This window comes from Gopherus evgoodei, chromosome 1, assembly GCF_007399415.2.
Source record: "Gopherus evgoodei ecotype Sinaloan lineage chromosome 1, rGopEvg1_v1.p, whole genome shotgun sequence".
In the NCBI taxonomy this organism is placed as follows: domain Eukaryota; kingdom Metazoa; phylum Chordata; order Testudines; family Testudinidae; genus Gopherus; species Gopherus evgoodei.
Window position 1 is genome coordinate 349908077 of NC_044322.1, and position 23753 is coordinate 349931829.

At 41.0% G+C, this 23753-nt stretch overlaps 1 protein-coding gene across 8 annotated transcripts in view; it reads right to left on the reverse strand.

Moving 5' to 3' along the window:
- SEMA3D (semaphorin 3D) overlaps positions 1 to 23753 on the reverse strand; it is a 194609-nt gene that overhangs the window by 107853 nt on the left and 63003 nt on the right. For all 8 annotated transcript variants that reach the window (XM_030562158.1, XM_030562341.1, XM_030562209.1 and 5 more), the window contains one exon: positions 4890 to 5050. In XM_030562158.1, coding sequence (XP_030418018.1) covers positions 4890 to 5050 — 161 coding nt within the window. The remainder of the gene's footprint in view (positions 1 to 4889; positions 5051 to 23753) is intronic.

Consider the following 23753-nt stretch of genomic DNA (forward strand, 5'->3'; position numbering starts at 1 on the left):
ATGGCAGTGGATGTTTGCACTGTATTTTATGGCAGCATTACAAAAGGAAAAGAAAGAGACACCAGCAGTGAGGAAAGATGCCAGCAAGCTTCAAGCAACAGCTTGACTCCAGTTCTCTTCTCAGGACTTTCTTTACTAACAGACATTCAGACCAAAACCAAACACAGGCGAGAACAGTCCCACTGCCCCTCATGGGCTTGTCGTAGCTTCACAGCTGTTCCGTCCTTTCTTCTAGAACTTCACAGGCCACCCCAGCTGAGGCTTCTCCCCAGGTAGCTCCTGATCTTTGCAGGTGGCTCCTTCTCAGGTCTTACATCCTGACTGGTGCAGAGAGTCCCTTCCCTCACCTCGGGTCCCCACTGTCTGCTCCTCCGCATAAGAGGTAGGAAGCCCTGTATCCAATTTTCTGTCGGACACCCTACCTGCAACTACATTTCCCAGTCTAATTGGTCTTAGGGCCTTAACAGGCACACTTGCATGTGTGCATGAGCCCCAGAGTTCAGTGCCCTAATATAGGCCCAATCCCACATTATTGCTATCCTAAAATTCCCATTAATTTAGTCCAGATTGAGGGAAAACTCCCACTGATTTAAATAGAAGTTTTGCCTGAGAATGTGTGGCAAAATGGGGCCCTTATCAAGTGTTTGTTTTACTATAGGAGGATGGGATCTGTCCAAAAGTGAAAAAGAGATAAATCACAAGACTCTTAATCCACATGCTAACTCTCAAACATTCACATGGTGTTGCCACAAAACAAGCTGCAAGCTAAGGATGCCCTCAACAACAACAAATTGTGACCTCATGTCATGCACACTGTGGCAGGTCAAAATAACTCCTTCCAAGGAAGAGAGTGGGGATGTGACATGTTTATCTGTTTGGCCCATATGTGGATGTGTTTTCTAGCACTGACAGCTCCTGTAGGTTGGCAGCTTTTCAGGAGTTTGTCAGCTCTTGATAGCATTCCTCTTGCTGCAGAGATGGGTGGGTCTCACTATAGATCGCACAGTGATAACCACACTAACATGTAACCCTGCTTACACTGCTGAGGGTAGTAAGTATATAAGATGCAGAGGAATATGAGAATTCGTGTGCAGCCTTTTCACCAACATTTGTACAGTCGACTGAAGTTATTTACTTTATTTATTAGTTTATTTAAATTTAAAATAATAAGCCAAGGCTCTAGATGCTCTAACAATACAGTAAATTAAATGCATCCCATCAGTATAGAAGTAATAATTTCAGCGGGAACTCAGCCAGCCGGATGCCTATCAAAACTCCTTCTCACCTCTTCCTCATTGTGAGGAGCATGCTCTCTTCAAAATCCTTTCTAATGCCTTCCTTTTTAACTACACCCTCTATTGGTTACAACCTACAATTCTTCAAGTATACCATCTAGGAGTGACATGCTGTAACAAACATCCACTAGTGCTCTTTTCTGTCTACTTCTATGCTGATTTTGCAGTTATTATTTGTTCGAAGAGAATTACAGGGTCTCTTCTTTATAAGCAGTTTGTAATATTTGTCAAGTGTCTTAAGCTCTTTGAATGAAGACATTAGGGCATATGCCTATGAGCTCTCTTATGGAAAAGCCCTATGGAATTTAACAGAAAACCCTCTTGAGGTTTGTAGATCCTGTGTAATTTCATAGAAAATTCTATCTCTGATACAGAAAGCTGATCCTACTCTATTAAGTGCTATAGATTTCTACAGCAATATCTATAATTTTAATGGTATTCATTCCTTTTAAATTCTAGAGGACGATCGTGACTGCATGTACTGTGCTGAAAAGGGAGTGTTTTTTCAACCATACCACAATTGACACAATAATAGACGGGAGTTGTCAATCACCTCTACAATTACCTAGAATAAGCTGATTAAAAGCTACAATAATTAAAGAAACCATGTTCTTTGAAGAAAAGGAAAAATATATGTTAATTGATGATGAAACTGTGATATGACAGAATACAGAAGTTATATTTTTTAAAGTATTAAAATAATACTCCTCGTCAAGAATTTCATAGCGAGTAGCTGCTCTGTCTCTTTCCAACATATGTAACTAACTAGGCTGTAACAGAAATTGGAAAAAGGTATTTTTTAAAAAAGGGGGAAGGGTCCCCTGCTTTTGAGGCTTCTTTAAATACTATTCCAGAAATACTGTAACTTATCTGAACAGACTCTACATTGTAATTTTGGTAAGTGAATAATATAGGGAAAGTAGCATTCTAAGTGTAAATAGGGGGATATTCAGAGTTAGATATTCAGGATTATAACTGCTCCTTTGAATCCTCCAAAACTGAGTAACAGCCTGTTATTCTCTAGATCTACATGCATATCTCTATATTCACTAGGTTTATAAAATTCAAACATTGTTCATGCACTTTCCCCCACTCCCGAAGAACGAAAACCTGTGCATTAGTTACACAAACTTTCACTCTGATTGCAAACCTCTTGTGCCCGTCTCAAACCTCTAAGCACAGTATTCTTGTCTCATCCTTCTGCAAAGTCATTTGTAATTGTACTACTTGCAAGAAGAAATTGAATATCCTAATGTGTTGCTTCTATCCCTAATGGACACCTATAGCACAATACACTTTTTTCAGAAGACTCTTAGTCCAAAGAGTACAAAGGACACACTTCAGACGCTGGTAGTCCCAACATGTGTGGTTTCCTCACACAGGGAAGGGCTGGAGCTGAGCCGAGTGGCACAGAGCCAATCAAAACCACAGTCAGTCTAAACACAGCACAGACAAACACCACATTCTGACACTTATTTGCTACTGGAGAGTACCCTTTGGCATTTGGTACTGGAGAGTATGCTTAGGCTACATGAAATCTCTCTCTCCCCCATCATTGTGTAAGTATGTTATGGTTATGGATGCCAGCAGTAGACAGATAAGAGAGACTTACTGATACATAGATGCCAATATTGTCTAACTTGAGTGCCTAAAATTAGGCATTGAAAAGGAAATCCATACTTACGCATTTATATAAAAAGGTCCAGTATACAAAAGTGCTGCCCCCTCCCATTGAAATTAATGGGATAAATAGGTTCTCAGCACCTTTGGTCACTTATTTAGCTGCTGAAATATGCCTTGTGCGGCTGTCTTGTGATAAAACTCAAGACAGTTAAAGGAAACTCTATAGCAAAATTGTGAGTGAAAACTGTGTTTGATCCTGAGGTACATCTACACACACAGCCTCCTTTGAAGTCAGAATCTACTAAAATCTGTACATTTTATTTAGTTCAAATTATTACAGTATCGGTCAATTATTCACTTATTGATTTTGATTTATCACAAGAAAATTTGAGTTCTATTGTAAAGTGAGTTTACACCAGGGCTTCTCAAACAGGGGTCGCCGCTTGTGTAGGGAAAGCCCCTGGCAGGCCGGGCCAGTGTGTTTACCTGCCCCCTCCACAGGTCTGGCCAATCGTGGCTCCCACTGGCCGTGGATTGCTGCTCTGGGCCAATGGGAGCTGCTGGAAGCAGCGCACGCTGAGGGACTTACTGGCCGCCACTTCCAGCAGCCCCATTGGCTTGCAGTGGCGAAGTAAACACACTGGCGTAGCCCACCAGGGGCTTTCCCTACACAAGCGGCAACCCCTGTCTGAGAAACCCTAAGCTAAAGTAAGGATTTGTAGAAACAAATCTGCCTCCCTTACAAATTATTTTCCCTCTCTTCCACTGCCCAGGTGCCAAAACTTGGGATAAAAAAGTCTGTGGTAGGAATAATTCTGTTATCCCTAATTATCCCTGAGAATCGGGTGAGGGGCATTTTTACATTGTCACAGTTCTGACGACACTATTGAGCCCTAAGACTGAAAATGATCATTTGGAAAAGCATACAAGAAAATATGAATAAAAGAATAAGAATTAGCTATTCAGATTGTGAAGTTTGATATTGGAAACTCTTTTCTACAATGCTGTCATGTTCTCCCTTCAGACAGATGGGCCCAATCTCTCCTCTGTTACACATATTAACTCCATTGGCTTCAGTCAAGTTACTCCAGATTGAGTTATACTGGTATAGCCCACAGCAGAATTTACCTTTTAAAATCTCCTGTTATATTTAAAGAAAATATAAAATACAGCTCAGGATTTAACTTTCTTCAATCAGAAACATTCATATGACAATCAAAAAGTTAGCATTTTTGTTAGCGTTTTTATGTTAGCACCTGGTTTTTATACTTTAGAGGACAAAGGTGTGTGCAAAAAGCATCAAATCATCTTCCCCACTGGAAATATTGAAGGTTAAACGGACATCTTTCTCTTAGATATGGTCTAGAAGTAACAAAATTAATTGTACCCCGGGGCAGGGGCATGAGCTATGTATAGTAGCACCCAATAGAGGTCCCTTGTAACCCAAATAATTCTGATTATTAATACAGTTATGAATATTTAAATTGCCTTCAAAATGTTGAGTGCCATTTACAATACAGCAACTAACATACTAACGGGCCATATACTATTTCTGGTTAGACTTATAACCCCAATTAAATCAGTAAGCAAGGACAGAACTGACCTCACTGGTTTTTTTTTCCTTGCAAATGTCTCCATTAGGCTAGAGGAGAGAAGAAACAAATACTTTGGGAGGAGTCCTTGTCCATTGTTGATATTATGGTTTCATGAAGTGCACAGCCCCTATAGGTATCTGACCTATTACATTCCTTTATTGCTACAAGGGGTCACACACGCTGACAACCTCAGTTGATTAAAAGCAAACCATGTAACAATGGGAGGTGAGATTATTAAGTCCTGTTACGAGGATGCACCACATAGTGAATTTGCCATTTAGCCAGTGAAGACAGAAAAAACAAAAACAAAAACATAAGTCCAGGAAAGGGGCTGAAAACAAACTTATCAGATGAACTGCATAGAAAACAAACTGACCTTTTTTACATTTTTGTTTAAATCAACCAAGCTGAGCAGAAAGATGTGGTCTTTAGCTCCGATTAGCAGCCGGCCCCTCTCCTCATCTAGCAGCAGGGTCCGAAAATCAAACCCCTCCGCTGAGCCCAGGAATGGGATACAGCTGTTTGAAAGCAGCAAGTCTGTGGGAAAATGAAGAAAATCTTTATAATCAAAATGTTTACATATGACTCATTGGTGTCTGTTATAAATATACGCAACTACCATGGAGGTTCCCGGTGAGATAACTTCAACGGACAGCATATCTTTCTGGAGTCATAATACAGATTTTGTTATCCTCAAACTTAATATATTTTTTAATTTTTTTGGCTTTCAATTGGGTTATATTCACTTTCACAACTGATTTTTAATGTGTACAAATTTGTTAAATATTTTAAAAAGTCTCTGAGGAATCAGATTTTTGGAAGAAACTGGAAACAGGGAAAAGGCAAAACTTTGGAAGAAATTTGCTACATCTTTTTTCTTGCTGCTATAAAATCTGGCCACGTTATTAATATTATTCTGTATTTTAATCATCATTATGATTATTCACCCCAATCAAGGATCATGACCCCAATGTGCTTAGTTCTATACAAATAACGTAACAATAAAGACAGTCACTGACCCAGAGAAATATCAGACATGATGTAACAGGTGAACCAATGAGATAAAGCAGGAATGGAGGGATTTGAGAGGTTGAGGTAATAATGAAATTGATAGAGGTTAGCATAAAAAGTGAGAGATCGTGGGTGAGGTAATATCTTTTATTAGACCAACTTCTGTTGGTGAGAGAGACAAACTTTTGAGCTACACAGAGCTCTTCCTCAGGTCTGGGAAAGGAGAGAGTCACAGCTAGATACAAGCTCAAACAGATAGATTAGCATAAGTAATTTGCATATATTCTAAGGGACCATTCAAGGTGAAGTAGGCCATTAAAATCCCTGTAGTCATAGGACAAAAAGGGGGGCTAATGGGTTACAGATTGTTGTAATAAGCCATAAATCCAGTGTCTTTATTAAGACCATGATTTTTAGTGTCTAGTAAAGTTATGAATTTAATCTCCCTGGCTTCTCCTTTGAAGGTGGTGTGCAGCTTTCCTTTGAGCCTGGGAGCTTAAATTCATAAGCTAGACACTAAAAATCATGGTCTTAATAAAGACACCGGATTTGTGGCTTATTACAACAATCTGTAACTCAAGCCATGTCTGTATGTGCAGCGTGGCAGCGGCGCTGTTGTACTGACCCTGCTGTGCCACTGTAGCACATCTGCAGAGCTCTCCCATCAGCATAATAAAACCACCTTCACAAACTGCAGAAGACATAGTGCTTATGTATGTATACAAGTGTTTATGTCGAAGTAACTTATGTCGCTCAAGAGGGTGGAATTTTCACACTCTTGAGCGAGTATGTTTTGCCAATATAGGCTGTAGTGTAGACATAGCCTCACTAAGCCCCCCTTTTTGTCCTATGACTACAAGGGTGCTAATGGACCACATCATCTTGAATAGTACAGTCAAACCTCGCAATAATGCACCCCTCCATAACGCAAAATTGCATATAACATGATCATAAGTTGGCTCCCCTTTAAGGCCTAATATCAGTGGTCCCCAATGCCATGGCGCCCACCGGGACATTGATGTGCCCCTGCCTAGTGCCCAGCAGGGGAGAGAAGCCAGCCCCGCGCCTGCCGGGGACAGAGAACTCCAAGGTTGCGGGCACCGGTGCTTCTCTGTCCCCAGCAGGTGCAGGGCCATGACTTCTCTCTGGCTTCAAGAGGCTTCACCCTCCCTCTTTTCCTCCATCCAAAATAAGCTACATTCTGTATTTTCCACCTCATCTGGAAACAGTTTTCTTCACTATGGGAATCACCTGATTTTTATCATCATCCCACTGAAAACAACTATGTTTCTAGTTTTTCACTGGGATCCTCAAACTTTTATGGTCTTTGGTTTAAGGCTGCAAGAGGAGCTGCAGCCCTGCACCTGCCAGGGACAGAGAACTCCAGGGTTGTGGGTGCCAGTGCTCTCTGTTCCCGACAGGCGCGGGGCCGCGGCTTCTCTCTGGCCTGCCAGGGACAGAAAGCATCAGTGCCTGCAGCCCCAGAGAAGCCAGAGAGAAGCCAAGGCCCTGTGCCTGCCAGGAACAGAGAGCATTGGCACCCGCAGTCCTGGAGTTCTCTATCCCTGGCAAGCACAGAGCTGCGGCTTCTCTCCAAGCCGGAGAGAAGCCGCGGCTCTGCACCTGCCGGAGACAGAGAGCACTGGTGCCCACAGACCTGGAGTTCTCTGTCACCGACAGGCACAGCCCCAGCTGCTCTCCCCTGCTGGGCACTAGGCAGCGCACATCAATGCACTGCATTGGGGACCACTGACTTAAACTGACTGGCTTGAAAGCCCGCTATACCACAACCCTGCATTTATCACAATGGAATTGTTTGGACCCAAACATCGTGCTATAGTGGGGTTTCACTGTACCTTATAATATGTGCTAACTACTTATGCTAAACTATCTGTTTCACCTTGTATTTAGCTGTGATACTCTTAAACTATGTTTACACTACCGCCTAGGTTGGGAAAACTTCTCTCACTCAGGGGTGTGAATATTCCATCCCCTGACATAAGTTACACCAGCATAATCACTCATATACACAGCGCTATGTCAGTGGGAGAGTTTGTCCAGCCAACACAGATTCTGCTGCTCACAGAGATGTTTTTATTATGCTGACAAGAGAGCTCTCTCCTGTCAGCGTAGAGCGTCTTCACCAGATGTGCTGCAGCAATACAGCTATGTTGTAAGTGTAGATAGAGCCTAAGTACCTTTCCCAGACTTGAGGAAGAGCTCTGTGTAGCTTGAAAGCTGTCTCTCTCACTATCAGAAGGTGGTCCAACAAAAGATATTACCTTACCCATCTTGTCTCTAATGTCCTGGGACTGACATGGCTACAACGACACTGCACAGCATAAAACGTCTCAGTTCGCCACTTGCCTACCCCATACCAGGTGGTTGGGGATGTATCGGAGCATAGTATTAACATTTGAAACAATCTTAAGCAGTACATACGAGACTAAGGCGCAGTCTTGAAGTAGAGAGCAGTATGGAGGCACACCAGCCCAGCCAATTCTATAGAAAGCTTGCATGGTGCCTGAGCCAGGCACAATGGCCCAGATCCTCAAGGTATTTAGCTGCCTACCTCCAGGAGCCTTGGAGGAGCACAGCCAGTGTACCCCCATGAAAAGGAGTCAATGTGTGCTTGCCCCAGCATTGCTGATCTATCAGCAGAGGAAGTGAGGACATTGCTAGCCCCTCCACTCATGTTGTCCAACCTGAGCAATCTAGTGCCCAGACTTGAACTGAGCTGCTGCTTTTGTATGATATCCACCTTGTCCAACACTGGGGATTGAACAGGGGAACCTCCAAAAGGCATGAGTCTCCACTGCTTGAGTTCCAGAGCCCACTTCTGTAGCATGGGCTTTATCTGACCCTGTGGATCCAGGAGAGAAGCAGATACGTAACATATGCCAATCAGTGAATTACACTTGCACACAGAAGAGCACAAAGACTATGACTGAAACCAGCTCAACAAAACTCTGGAGGGCTTTCTGCCTAGGGGCCCTCTTTCAGGGTTCTCACCGGAAAAGCAAACATAAACCAGGGCTAAAGCTAACCAATCAATTCATCTACTGATATTCTTCTGCCTGATGGTTCCCATAAACACCTCTGTTCTTAGCACCATAGACCCATCCTCTGATTTTAAAGCAGATTATTAAGATAGCCTCTCTTCTTCAACCTGGCATAAAGAAAAGATCAGTTTTGATTTCTTTTTACTGCATGCCCAGCATGTGGCAGTGCTAGATCAGTTTTCCCTTCATGTTGTGGAACAGAGCCCTAATTTGGGGAGAACATGCTTAAATATGTGCATAAATCATTCATTGCCTGGTTCCCTAAAGTGAACACACATCTTTTGGGAGAGACAGATGAATCCAGGGATCAACAGAACAATATCAAGGTTCCTTCCCTTTCAAGGTGAGTGGACTTACTCCCAACCATTTATCTAACCAGCATGATTTATACGCTCAGCACGTGAAGAAAAATGTTATCGGGCTTTCACAAACAGGAACTCCCCATTCGACAAAATAAAGGCAATACTCCTGAGGACTCTTGCGCTCAGAGATATGGCAGACACTATAGACTGCTCAAGGAGTAAGCCAGTTTATTGGGAAAACAGTACGGGGGAAGAAAAAAATAAATATTGTGCCATTATTCATCTACTAATGAGGATATTGTTTCAATAGCTATAAGCTGGCTCTTTGTCATTTTTATGTATGAAGTCCAGGTATTATTGTCTGGCTCATTACTGAATGTTGTTACAGCACAATCTGCAGACAAATTGTCCCGTACTGCAGCTTCTGTTCCCTTAGGTGAGCTTTATCTGGTGATATTTGGAAAAATCTTAATTTAAATAGGAAATTAATTCAAATGTTATGCCTAAGCTGTTTCAGGCAAGGGCTGTCTTTGTGTGTGTGTTTTGGAGCCAAGGATGGTGCTGGTGTTTAGCAAATAAATAATATTTTAAAAGAGCTGTCTCTTACTCAGACCAAGAGCACAAGAAAGGAGCTAGGCCCGCACAGGTTTTCAAGATATGATGCTATGAACACCTGAGCCCTGTCCAGGCTGCTCCTCGCACTACTGCAGGCTAAACTGCAGTTGCTGGAAACAGGGTACCAAATTTTCCAGTGGAGGCAAGACAGTGCAGCCTGAGTATCTCCATGTATCCAGTGAGCAGGTACAGCACGCATAGTTAGCTTACCCATACTGCTCTGCCAATGGAGGTTGAGGGGATGATTTATTTTCCATAAGCCATTCATTTGCTGGCCTCTTTATGGAGGCAGCCAATCAGTGCCACTTACAGTGTATTTTTTCTTTTTTTTTTTAATTTGTGTGTGATGTGGACATCTGTCCACTGGAAATTAAAAGTTGTTCAAGAGTCTTTCCAAAGTTGTTATTAATATTATTTGTATTACTGTAATTCCCAGAGGTCCCAGTCAAGAATGGGGTCCATTGTACTAGATGCTGTGAAAATATATAGGAGACAATTCTCTGCAGCTGTGCACAACAAAGTAATAGGTTACAGCCATTTAATACTCCCTCAGGCTACTCTAAGTTGCACCAGCAGTGGTCCCTAGGGCTCTATTCAGCAGCTGAGCATTGCTGGAGAGCATCATGCTCCTATCACTCCTCCCTCCTGCCCTCCCCCTCCCCCACATCAGCTCTACACCATCCTGGGATAAAAGGGATGGCAGAGACCAGGGTGTCTGGCCCATAGTATATGTAAATCCCTGCCCTAACGACTTTGCAGTCTAGATTAAAATAATGCATAAGAGTTGGGTGTAGCAGGCAATGGATAGGCTCAAGGAGGAGAGATGAGAGTAACAGCAGTGGGAACACACAGCTACATAGATCAGCCATGGATAATTTGCTGGGATTCATTTTAAAGAAACAGGAGATTTTAATGAACGACTGAAGGCTAGTGCATTTTAACAGACATCCCTTTTTTTAATTCCCAAGTCTCATGAGCACAAAATCAAAATGACAGATTGTGTGATGTGTCTAAATGAGACCACTGACCTCATTTTCATCTGCCTCCTAGTAAAACAGGATTTGAATCTGGGTATCCAGAGATAGACAGCTACTACCCTCTCCCACTTGGCTCTAATTGCTATAGCTCATAAAATCAGTCAACATGCTAAAATATATAGCAATGGAATCCAACATATCTGAGTGGGGAGGAATGAGGCACTGCTTTCCTTTTTCATTTGCTTAATTAGAAGGAAATATCTCAGCAACGAGCATCCCAAAAGGATAATACGTCATTCCTTCTTCATGAGCAAATACTGTCAAGAAAATTTAAGCAACCATCTCAGGCAGCTATTAAGGGGAAGTGAAAAGGTTGTCTCATGACTGGAACACTTGACTGGGAGCCTGGAGAACTTGGACGGATTTTCCATTGTCTTGCGCAGTAATTTATCCTGCACAGAGGGTACAAAATGCTATCAAATGAGAATGGCCGCATTTCACACTGACTTTACGCAGGTGTAAATGACAACCCAAGGTGCAAGGCAGTGAAGGATCCAGCTTGCAGCATTTTTACTTTTAACTAATTTATTTCTGAAAAAAGCTTGGAAATTAGACTCTGCCTATTGCCACTGATAGGATTAAAACTGAGATGTGACCCATTAAAATCTTGCAAAGCAACATTAGCAGAGAACTGATTAAATTATTGCCAGATTAATCATCACAACCACTCACATTAAAAAGAAGCCAAATTTATGGGTTTCCCCCTACCCCTTTTGGGTAAATCTATTAAATATTATCAAGGATATTAAAATGATCAAAGTTATCATGAAAAACAGCCCTGTCCACTGCCATCCAGGAGAATTTATTGCTCCTTAGAGAAATGTGTAGATTTGCAGCACTGCACCTTGATCAGTTAGTGGCTGACTGATTTCAACAGTTAAACTGTGTTCTCATATTGCACAGGAACAGAGTTAATTATCCTTATGGTCATTCATTAATGGATGGTGAACATTCATTTTAAGAGGTATGCTTTCTGTTTTATTAAAGATTAAAATCTTTATCATTTCCTCAGAGGCTCCGGTTAAGTCATTAGATCAGCATGCAGCTAGTTCCTTACCTACATTAATGTTCGCCTGGTAAGTGGTGGATATTACAGTCATGCCATCATTTTTATTAATGGAGAAAAGCGTCTCAGTAGACCTGACTAGCCATACCAGTAGCATTGTTACACTACAGTACAGCAGTGCTGTAATAAAAATACATTGTATTATGAATGAATATGCCACCTTTTGCACTGCTTACCTGGACTTTAATGTGTAGCCCCACCCCTGATTGCAGTCGTGCAGATAGTCCTATTGACTTCAGTCATGGAAGATTGGGCCCTTATTCTTGGACCAATGCACCATCACAGTGTTAGAGATGCTGCTAGCTGGAGCCACTCGCATTTTGATGACCTAATGGAGCCATTTTTCTAAATTATGAGCCAGGTCCCCAGCTAGTATGAATGGGCACATCTCCACTCATTTCTAAAGAGTGGTGCCCATTTACACGTACTGAGGAGCCTACCTTAAAAGAACGTGTGTATGTGTACATATTTGAATACACATTTTTTAAATATCCCATGGCATTTTTCTCAGTAATTGTAGTGTTAGCTCCTGGAGTCCTGACTAAGCTGCTATTTTAAATCTCCAAGAGTGTCCAGAGCTGCAGAATGAAATAGATAGGTGTGGTGTACAGAGCATTCCATTTCCAAACACATTTGACTAGAGAAACAGCTGCACAAATAACAGTTAAAGTATTATTATTCCAGAGATGATTAAATGCTGCTTTGTGACTTCATGTTATTGGTGAAAAAATGCATAAGAACTGGTTCACAAACTTCATGAAGCCAAACTAAATAGTTAGCTTTAGACAGCACAAATGAAAACGTATCCGACTGAAATATTTGTTATTATGAAGAAGACCTCAGGCTGTGGATTTGCCCAGGTTCCCTTTTTCCGAGAGCAGCTTATCTTTCTTGTGTTACTGCCAAATAAAGCAAAGTCATTTTTGTTACGAAGGCAGATCAATTTGCAGATTTTTTTTTAAATGAAACTATGGCCATTAAAGATTACAGATGGAAAATTTAATTCAGCACAAATTAATTACACTCATGCCATCCTCGGAATATCACCAATGGGTACAAGCCACATCACACCACCCTATTCTTAAGGCTGGTCAGCCTGGAATGGAAGAAAAGAAACCCCATCTTTCAAATAAAGCTCCCTCTAGGAGAGCTCATGCAAATAAGCTTCCCATCACATTTGTTCTCCATCCCAATTCTCAGAACTGCACATCCTGCCTCTCCCCTATCCACCTCCCACACCTTCCTGCTGTAACTTGCCTGCAAGCCTCAGGTAGACAGTCTCTGCTGTTTCACTGGAGTCCATTTCTCCTTCTCCTCCCTCCTCTCAATTGCCATTTTAAGTGAATCCAGTTATAGGGGAGTAGCTGAGAAGCCCTACTCTCTAATATCTTGTCTAGGGGTGCGGGGAAAGGTGCTGAATCTTTAGCCTGATGGGCTCTTCTCTTCCTCTACTGGATCCTCACAAAAAGGAGTTGCCAGCCTGGGAGAGTCCAATGAATGTAGCCTTCTGCCCTATCTTTTAAAGTTTTTGCTGAGTGACTGAGGTTCAGGCATCTAAAGAAGAACACATCCCCTATATTGGGATGTTGGGGAATTTAATATGCCTCTCATTGAATCCTCAAATTGTTCCTACAATCTGGATTACAATTTTCATCTGTGGGATGGGCAGGACTATTCAATGAAAGGGCAGCTGTAGAAGGGTTTGTGCTATCTTCCACAATCATCATCAGGATTTAAACTTCAGGAATCTCCCATTAATCTTAAAATTGTGAAGGAGGCAAATCCTTTATCTATCTGGCCACAAATCCCCTCCCCCTCCTGTTCCCCACATATCTATCAACCAATAAAAATGGTAGCAACATGACACACAGTTCGGCTAGGGATTGTCCTACAAATTGGAGACAAAGGGACATGAACAGGGGGACTCTTAAGTCTACAACTGTTCAGGTCCTAAAAACAGACTTTGACATAAGCTGAACTAGAAATGGCCTCCTAACCTGGAGCGCTCAGAGGCTCTGTACGTCAGTAGCAGTAGTTCGTTTTGTCTGGACCTATGAAATTGTAGAATTGGACCCACAATATTAAAGAGAGTCGAGAATGAACTTTCACCTTAATATCCTGTTCCCCTACCTCCAAATTTCTCATCTCTGATGTTGAGGATTTTAAAAGGGTCATGAGTGCAAGGTAAATAATGCATGCAAATATGCACTAATCTGAAGTACAATCAACACAAAGGAGACATTTTGTGGGTGAAAAGGCTGGCAAAGTTTTATTTGGCTGTCTTATTTGAATGGCTGTGTTAAATGGATTTACTGTGAACCCCTCTTCCCCACTGTCACATCTGTCCCCATCATCCTGCCCTGCCCTGCCTCTTCCATGAATTTCCTTACCATATTTATTTAAGTGCATGATCCAAAGATCTCAAGTTCAAACTCTGAGGGATTCTCAGCCACTAGAGTGCAGGGCATGCTACAAAGCACGTAGCTACCACACTGAGTGAAAGGTAAGGAATGGCCTAGAGAGACTAGGACTAGCCAGCGCATACAAAATTTTTAATTGGCAACAGAATGGGCCCAGCAGAAAGCTGATTGCATCAACATGAGCCCAGCCATCCTGGTACACACATTAACTTCCGTTAACACAGCCCACCATGCAACAGCAGCATTTGGTCACTGTCATAGTCAGTGGTTCAGCAGGCAAGTAGCCCTTTACAGGTCACATGTTCATGTTACATTTTTAACACCTGTATTTGCCTGAAATGTGTAACATAATCATACTTAGCACTTATACCCCAGAGTGTCACACATACAATTATCTGTGGTACTGTGCCTCATTTTAAAACAAAATAACTGTCATTACAGTTGTCTCCAAAATAGCACCTGCCCTTTACTTTAAAACATATTTTGCTTCTGAGTTACTCGGAAAGGATTGTTTTCCAACAGTAAAGTCCTATCTACCATCAAAACTGGTCAGATTTTGCTTGTTTGCAGTGGGTTTTAGGTCAGAAACAGGACTAAAAATGGCTACTTTGACCTTCCCTATTCTTCCGCAATGACTTCTATAGCACAGTTTGCTCCATTTACAAGTTGAATGATGACTTTTTTTTTATTGCGAGCTCTTCAGGCTCAAGCTAGGTTAATTCTGCCACTTACATCATCACCACCAAAAAAAGATCCTGCAATCTGGACATAACTGAAGATACACAAGGAAGACTAAAACTCAGCTCATTTTTCCCTAGCTGTACAGTCTCTGAAGACCTAACATGAGTAAACAATGTGTTTTGCCTGGAAAGAACATGCATGGCTCTAACATACAGGTGAAAAAGCTGCTCTGCTCCTTCTTAGAGAGCATTTGAGAAAGGAGCAAAAATGATGCGCAGGGAGGAAGGTGAGTGGAGATGCCACTCAAGAGACTGCTCATACCACAAAAAGAACAGGAGTACTTGTGGCACCTTAGAGACTAACAAATTTATTTGAGCATAAGCTTTCGTGGGCTACAGCCCACTTCTTCAGATGCATAGAATAGAACACACAGCAAGAAGATATTTATACATACAGAGAACATGAAAAGGTGGAAATAGCAATGCCAACTGTAAGAGGCCAATCAACTGAGATGAGCTATCATCAGCAGGATGATGTTGTTTTTCTCCTGCTGATGATAGCTCATCTCAAGGGACTGGCCTCTTACAGTTGGCATGGCTATTTCCACCTTTTCATGTTCTCTGTATGTATAAATATCTTCCTGTTGTGTGTTCCATTCTATGCATCCGAAGAAGTGGGCTGTGGTCCACGAAAGCTTATGCTCAAATAAATTTGTTAGTCTCTAAGGTGCCACAAGTACTCCTGTTCTTTTTATGGATACAGACTAACACGGCTGCTTCTCTGAAACCTGCTCATACCATGTGGACCCAAGCTCCTGGTGGTTCTCTCTACAGACACATGGAGTTGATGACAGGCTGAGGGAATAACCAATAGTTCTATGCACGGACCAGATCCAATGACCTAAATTTCCCTATAGTGGGGAGGCTATAGGACATAATGTCTTCTACTCCTTCCATAGCCTGTTCATCAGAGGGCAAATTCTGAAATCTTTACCCAGTTTTTGTTCCTTGCCCCCACTCCTCATGGGAGTTTTGCCATTGATTTTAATGAGGCTTGGGATTCAACCCTTGTCTTGAACAGGAATCTGCTTAAATAAAGACTGATGAAGAATTGTGCAAGGTATTCACAATCTGGCTCCAGTAGAATGCGTGATACTAATGGTAGGTGCTGATACATGTGTTTCTTAGTCTGATTCATGCTTGTCTGACCACTTCTTGGACCATGTGTTTGGTGCCAGAATTTGGCCCACAGGGAATAGATCTGTTGAATACAAAGGTGCCAATTTATAAAGTGTTTTTTTTTAAATATTATATCCACCCTTAAAAGTTTCTCTCCAAGTACACAGGGGTTTATAAGTAAAAGGTTGGGAGACGCTAACCTACTGTGGCATGAACAACTCTGCGATGATAAAAGTGTTAAATGACTGTGGACCATAAAGCCCCTTAAAATCAATTCTAACAGGCTTGGGCGAGCAGTATAACAGCACAACCTTTTTTTCTGAAATAGGTGAGTTGACAGAGCTAAGAGAATTAACACAAACACATTTAGTTGTTTAGTTGTCTTTAAAATACTTTCAGTACCTTCTTTGTAAGAATGTTTCATTGACAAAAGAATCCAAATAGGTGCTTTATGATTCCTATGACTATGATTTTTTTTTATTAGCATAAGAGGAAAGTAATAACTAGTGGGGCTCTGTAACAGGGTTCACGACCTGCCCCTCTTCCTGGAGCCTGCTTGCCCTCCCCAATAAAGTTTGGAGAGGCTTCAGGGTTATACAATACCCGGGTCTTTATTTATTTAACGTTGTCCCACAACCAGAGTTCATCCATATACACAGGGCCAGCTCCAGGCACCAGCTCAGCAAGCAGGTGTTTGGGGCGGCCAAGAGGAAGGGACGGCACATCGCGCTTTTCAGCAGTGGGTCCCTCAGTCCCTCTTGGAGGGAAGGACCTGCGGCCAAATTGCCACCGAAGAAGAAAGCGGCGCGATGGAGCTGCCGCCAATCACGATCATGGTTTGTTTTTTTTCCTCCCCGCCGCTTGGGGCGACAAAAACCCTGGAGCTGGCCCTGTATATACACACTTTACAAATGTGGTTACCTCTGTTACAGGTAGAGTCAGCCTTCAGCTAGGCGTTGCCAAACCTCAAGCCAGCATCAGGCCTTTTCCATCAGCCCCAATCTGCTTCCCTTAATTGGAGCTGACTGGGCAGGGGCTAATTAGGTGCTTTTGCACCAGCACCCTGCTACAGGGTCTCTCAGATGTAGTACTATTTGTACTGACTCAGAAACCATTAGAAACTTAAACTATAAAAGGTGTTAATTTTACGCCCATGCTATGAGCTCATCAGGTCTCACCCCCTAAATTGGGTTGGACCTGGCCAAGACTTGGAAGTGACAGCAAAGGAAAATTAAAATCAAGGGCCAAATCTTCAGCTTGACTTCAATAAAGCCATGACAAGTCACAGCAGATATCGATCCAGGCCCAAGATCACTGCAGAAAGTTGTGCTGGCCGTTCTGTAGATGACATTCTTCCCTTAGACTCAGTACTGAGTGAAAGCCCTCCCATGCTATCACATGAGATATAAATGTTGAGTCCTGGCCATTGATGGTAACTACATGAATAAGGTGTCCTGATCACATTAGTATGTAGGTAATTATATTCTGCCTAGGCAGTTCCAACTGAATGTAGTTAGGTCAGGGTTTCTAGTTTGAGGTTAAAACCATAAAACCACATCAAAACAAAAATCTGAGAACAGGTTGTTATAAAGCATAGGTGGGAGGGGGGACAATATTTATTTTATATAGTTCAGAGAAAACACTATTTCAAAACACCACTTAAGAGTTTTTACTCCAAAACAGAGCCATTACTTGACTAAAAATAAAATAAAACAGGAAAAATATATTGAATAACCTTTGCATGACAATCTTTGTTTCCTGTCCTAAACCATTTTTGGTCTTGCTGCAAGTTGTTAAACAGATTCCACACTTCATCCCATTCAGTGAAAAAAATATCATGCAGTGGTTAGGTATCTGGCCTAGATCTTGGCTAGACCTGGGTTCAAGTCCCTGCTCTGCCACAAGCACTCCCTTATGCTGCCTTGGGCAAGCCACTGGCCTCCCTATGCCTTGGTTCCCCATCTGTAAAATGGGGATAATAGCACTGCCCTTCCTCTCAGTGGTGCCAAGACATTAAAAATTGTGAGATGTTCATGTAATGACCATCACAGAAATACCTAAAATAGATATCAAAAATAGCTGCATTTCAGCAATGAGAGTCTTTCAACAGTATAAGCAGCAAAGAATCCTGTGGCACCTTATAGACTAACAGACGTATAAGGTGCCACAGGATTCTTTGCTGCTTTTACAGATCCAGACTAACACGGCTACCCCTCTGATACTTTCAAGAGTATGTAGAATAATTACCACATAAGTAAAGTGATTTAGAATTCTCTATAATTTAAGACACTTTTTTTCAATGCAAGCAATTATTTTATTGAATAGTTAGTTTAGAAACAGACTAAATTCTGCAAGGGAATTAGAAATAAGGACTGATTGGTAAAATACTATCCACATGAGACAAAACAAACCATGTTGTCTCATCAATAAAAGTTAATCTCATTACAGTATTTCATTGTTTTATTTTGGAAAGAAGATTATAAAATATTTTGTGTGGGTGAATTTTTTTCATAGCTCCAGTTTTTACTTTAACTCCCATTTCTGATATATTAAACTCTGTTTTACTCAGTTTAACTATTTATTCCTGCAGTGCTTGCATGTACTTGTTGGACACTCATTTAATTTTAATTGGCTATTCTTGTTAGGAGTTTAGCAGCACCATTTAGAAAAACAGCTTATTAATGCACCATAAAAGCAGAACCACTTTCAGCAATAAAAAAAATCTGCATGGTAATAGCTCAGATTAGCATAATAAAAATTGACATAGAAAACTAAATTATATACTCAATTACACTTTGATATTGGTGGAGTTGAAATTCTGATAAAAGACACCTGGAACTAAATGATACTGTATATGTAGATTTTTTTTCTTTAAAACATAATTTATTTGCATTAGAGTACTGGCTAGCACCCCCGCCCAGGGTTGGCACCCCAGTGCGCTACATGCTAAACACATGGCCAGAAATAGCCTCTGCCTCAAAGAGCTCACAATCTACTTTAACACAAATCACAACTAATCAGAAGGAATGGGGCAGGGAAGATGAAGGATACAATAAGGACATATGTTTACATAGGCCAGCTGTGTGCACTGCCAGATTACATCTGATCAGTTCGGGTTTTTTTAAGTTATAATATATAAAAAGAGATATTTAATTTATCAGCTACAGGCTAATATTATAAATCAAATTATGCTTCAATCCCCCCAAGCCCATTATGTACATGTTCTAGGTATAACCTTTGCTGTCAGCATAGCACTCATGTAGAAACACAAAATTTTCATCAGATGATCTCAACATTTTTTACAAAGGAAGTTAGCATGACTATCCCCACTGTACATATGGGTACGGGGGGTGTGGAGACTCACCCAAAAATCCAGTAGCAGAACTCAGGTGCTCTTGAGTCCAAGGCTAGTACTTTATCCACTAGGCCAAGCTGCCTCCCCCTGTAATAAGCAGACCTGACAGCCCTGGAGATTGAAATCCTTTATCAAGTCACAGGGCAGCACATCCAGTAACAGTGCATACTTCTTCAGGACAGCTGGGACCCATACCACAGTACAGAACTCCTGCCCTGTCTAATGCATGTTCCTCCTCTCTACTACCCTGTGCATATACTTATCCTCTTGCTCCGGGATAATCTTTGCAAAATCCAGTTGCAAACTGGACAGGGTAACACAAGTCCCTATTTAAGCCTGGGTTTCCTACTTGGACACTAGAGAAAGCTACAAAAATACCCTTAGCTACTAATAGGATACCCTAGCATCCCCTTATGCCATTTTAAAGACATGTAAATAGCACAGAGACTTGATCTAGGTAAGTTACTCTGAGCAAATATGTTAGCAGCAGCACAAAGTTTGGCAAAATCCTTTCAATGTGTTTAATAATTTCCCCCTTCCTTTCCCTCTGGCCCTGTGCATAAAGAACTATTCCATACATAGATTACTGGAAACCCAGAGGAAAGCATAGGAGGTAAAACATGATTTAAGGCCCAATGCTATTCCCACTGACATCAATGACAACAGGATCAGGACAGGTCCTAAAATTAATTTATATTGAAAGATTAAGGGTAGGGTTTTCAAAAGCAATTAGCATGGGACTCACTCTGTTTCCACTGAAGCTAATAGCAATTTTACTATTGACTTCACTGGGAGCAGAGTTAGGCAAGCACTTTTGAAAATCCCAACCGAAAATGCTGCCATTGATGCCATACTCACCCCCAGTTCTTTTAGAGAAGCAACACGTTAGTATTTTCTCTTTCTCCTCTTTAAGTGGCTCAACACTTTCTCCAAAGTCCAGTCCACTTCCTCTCACTCATCTTTGTGAACTCTAAGAATTATGGGACAGCGTCTTGCAAAAAACATTTTTTCTCATCCAAGTGAGGCCCCTTTTGCAATTATGCAAAGAGAAAAGTGTTGTGAGCTACAAGCTGTTTACATTGTTATGAGGTTGATGTGGGTCAGCTCTTTAAGGTTATTCTTAGTTCAACTACTATGTAAACTATTGATGTCATTGAGTGGAAGTTGCCCTGCAGGACATAATATATGTGATAATTATAAGACAGAGAACACAGCATATAGTCAGATCTGACTCCAAGTTCTCTAGTTAAAGGGAGGAGGGAGAAACCTGTTAGTTTTCTGGTTGTAGCTCTGCAAAAAAGCCGGAATGAAAAACATTTTGATTGATTCTATGCATGTGATATTGCAGAATTTTTTCCAAGCAGGGTAGTGCTGCCCACTCAAATTCATTTAGCATTGATTTAAGTTTCAATGTTAACTGCTAGCAGAAAACATCTTTTGAAGACAATGGAAAAGAAAAAAAAATTATATGCTGGCTAACCAACACCCTCAACCAGGACCTTGTAACAGAGTGTGCAGCTACTGATGTTCTGCTTGTTTTTCAAGCAGCTGCATTGATTTGTGATGATCCCACATCAGATGAAATGACAAGTGATAACACTTTGCATTTACATAATAACACTTCTCATCTATGGATCACAAAGTGCTTTGTAAAGGTGATTAAAGCATGGCTCTTGTCTGCAACTATATAAAATGTCACTCTCTCACTCAACAGATCTGCTTGCTCCTTATGTGTATTTAGAATTATATCTGCTGACTTCTGTCACAGCAGTACATTTTACTGCTTTTTCCTCCTCTTATTCCTGGACAGCCAGCACAGCTATGAGCATGTGAGCTTAATTCTATCCCTTCTTGTGCATCATCGGTAGAACAGTTCACTAAGTTCCAATCAGTTACATCTGTGCAAACCCTTGCAATGTGGTCACTGTTGGCTTAAATGAGGATCATGGAGCTACATCATTGTAACTCAGTTTTGCAGGTGTAAGTGAATGATGCCAGCTTGATTCATACAGCACAGGCTGAATACACAGGGATAATAGTTGATTGTCTTTTCATTTGCAGACACAGTGTGTTTAATACAGAAATCATTGAGAGATAGTAAGCATGGAACTTCGCAATGCCATTTTTAAAGAATAATTTCTTTTCTGTGCATTATTATTGTTAAAGGAAGTTACCAATTCTAGGTAAAAAAAATTCAAAAGTGCCTAAGATACCAAAATTTTACACTGTTGGTTGTGTACATACGAATGGATCACTCAGATTGTAAAAAGGAGGAAACTCACTCTCATCTGTACAAAGCTAAAAGCTTATAAGGCAGGGTTCGTTCCTGTTCAGGACTGATAATTTACCTTATCCTGTAACATACAGAACAAGACCTTACAACAACAGTCCCTTCAGATAAAGTTGAATAATGGTGTGAAAACTGAGGACTTGATCCTGCTCCAGTTGATGTCAGTGGATAAACTCCCATTGGCTTCAGTGTGAGTGGGCCTCAATTGCACAAACTATCTTAATTAATGCAGCAGGATCTTCATGCCCTGTGAGTAGGAAGAAGTCAGGTGAAACCTATGTTCTTTTTTTACTAGCCATTAAGGTACCATCACAACAGTCCTTACGAGGGTTGAGTCAATGCAGCCTGAATATTAACTTCCAAACTCCAAAGGGCAAGTAATACAAGATGAAAATTGTTTATGAAAATATTAGGGCTGAAAGTATCTCTTCAAAGAGCCACTCAGTAGTTGCTTCTAGTCAAGAAGCATCCACTAACAGGGTAAATAAGTTATACATTAAAAAAATGAATGTTAAGATTACAAAGTCAATCACCCAAAAGTTAGGAAATACCAGAATTAAAGGTTGCTTGTGCAACATTAATGTGGCCTCCTTATGCAGATGCATTATTAGGGTGACCAGATAGCAACTGTGAAAAAACTGGTCAGGGGGTGGGGGGTAATAAGCACCTATATAAGAAAAAGTCCCCAAAAACAGGACTGTCCCTTTAAAAATGGGTCATCTGGTTATCCTATGTATTATGGTATATGAGAACATGCTATTTTTCCTGACAGGAGCCCTGCCTCATTCACTGTACAGCATGGACATTGCTCTGGGAATCAGGGCTGTGTAGTGAATAAGGTGGTTGTCCCTATGACCTCTGCCTCATTTGTTGCAGGAGTTGGAAGGTGTGTAGTGAAGGCAGCAGGGGCTTATAGGAGGAGAAGGAATGGTCTTGTGCTCAAGAAAGTTGAATGGAACCTTTGAGATCTGGGTTCAATTTCTGCTTCTGCTATAGAATTTTTACATGATGCTGGATTCGCAACAGATTTCTTACAGAAGAATAGTCAAACACCTACAATTGAAATGGTGCTTTTAACATATTAAAGTGCTATAATCGGTAAAATTGTATCCTAAGTATACCAAGTTGGGCACCTAAAATTAGCAAACATTTTTGACAATTTTGTCCTTAATCTCTCTGTGCCTCTGTTCTGCCTTTTGTGATCTGGGAATAATAAGGCCACCTAAGATCACAGGTGTTCTGAGAAGATAAATTCATTAGTGTTTGTGATACTATGGTGGGAGCACCTCAGAAGCCCAAGAGAACATTATTAATTTTGTATTCAACATAATGCAAACACTCTGTAAGCCAAAAGTCCCCAAACATAAACCACATCCCCCCCCAGGGCATCCAGTATTTAAAACTCAACTTTGTTCTCACCATAAATGTCTTGTCCATCCTGTAGCCTGATTTATGATGTACTGATAATATTAATTTGGATAATATGGGAATTTAATTCTTATTTAATTTTAATGTAATGTAATTTATTTATTAATAATTATTAATAAGTCTGGGTCTTAGGCTCGCCAATCTGTTTGATCGGAAGATAAAAGTTCTTGTCCTGAATCAGGCTCCACAGAATTTACAAAGGACCCTCAGGGATATGACAGGAAGCTCACACTGAGACAGATGTAGTCGTAAAGACTTTTTATTAAAATCAATAATAGTAGGTAAATGGCAAAATAATCAGAGTTACAAAGTTACAATTGCATTACTGCTATTCAAAAGATACATATGATAATATAGTATTATATGCAACAAAGCTTTGGTTAATTTACTCACACCTTTCCTTGATAACCTGGTGGCAAGAGACACAGGAACAGCCTTGCAGTTCAGGTTTCTCTTTGACTGAGGAATGCAGTGCTTAGAAGAAACTAATGCTACAAGCTATTAAGCGGACTTAAGGTTTAGTTGACTAACTTAAACTTAAAATCAAAATCTAATAAACAAAGAATAAAACATAGGGAAATCAAGCTTAGCCTGGTTCCTTTGAATCTTAAAGTTTAAGAAGAACAAGTATAGCCTACTAATAGTAGCAGTCATCATAGATAGATAGAGTGGAGGAAGTAAGCGAGAATAAGTAAGAAATGGAGTAAAGTGAGAATGGAGTACTCTATCGAGGTGGGTCACCTCTTTTATAAGGCAAGTGCCGGAAATCCTTCCTCTTATGCCCAAATTTCATTC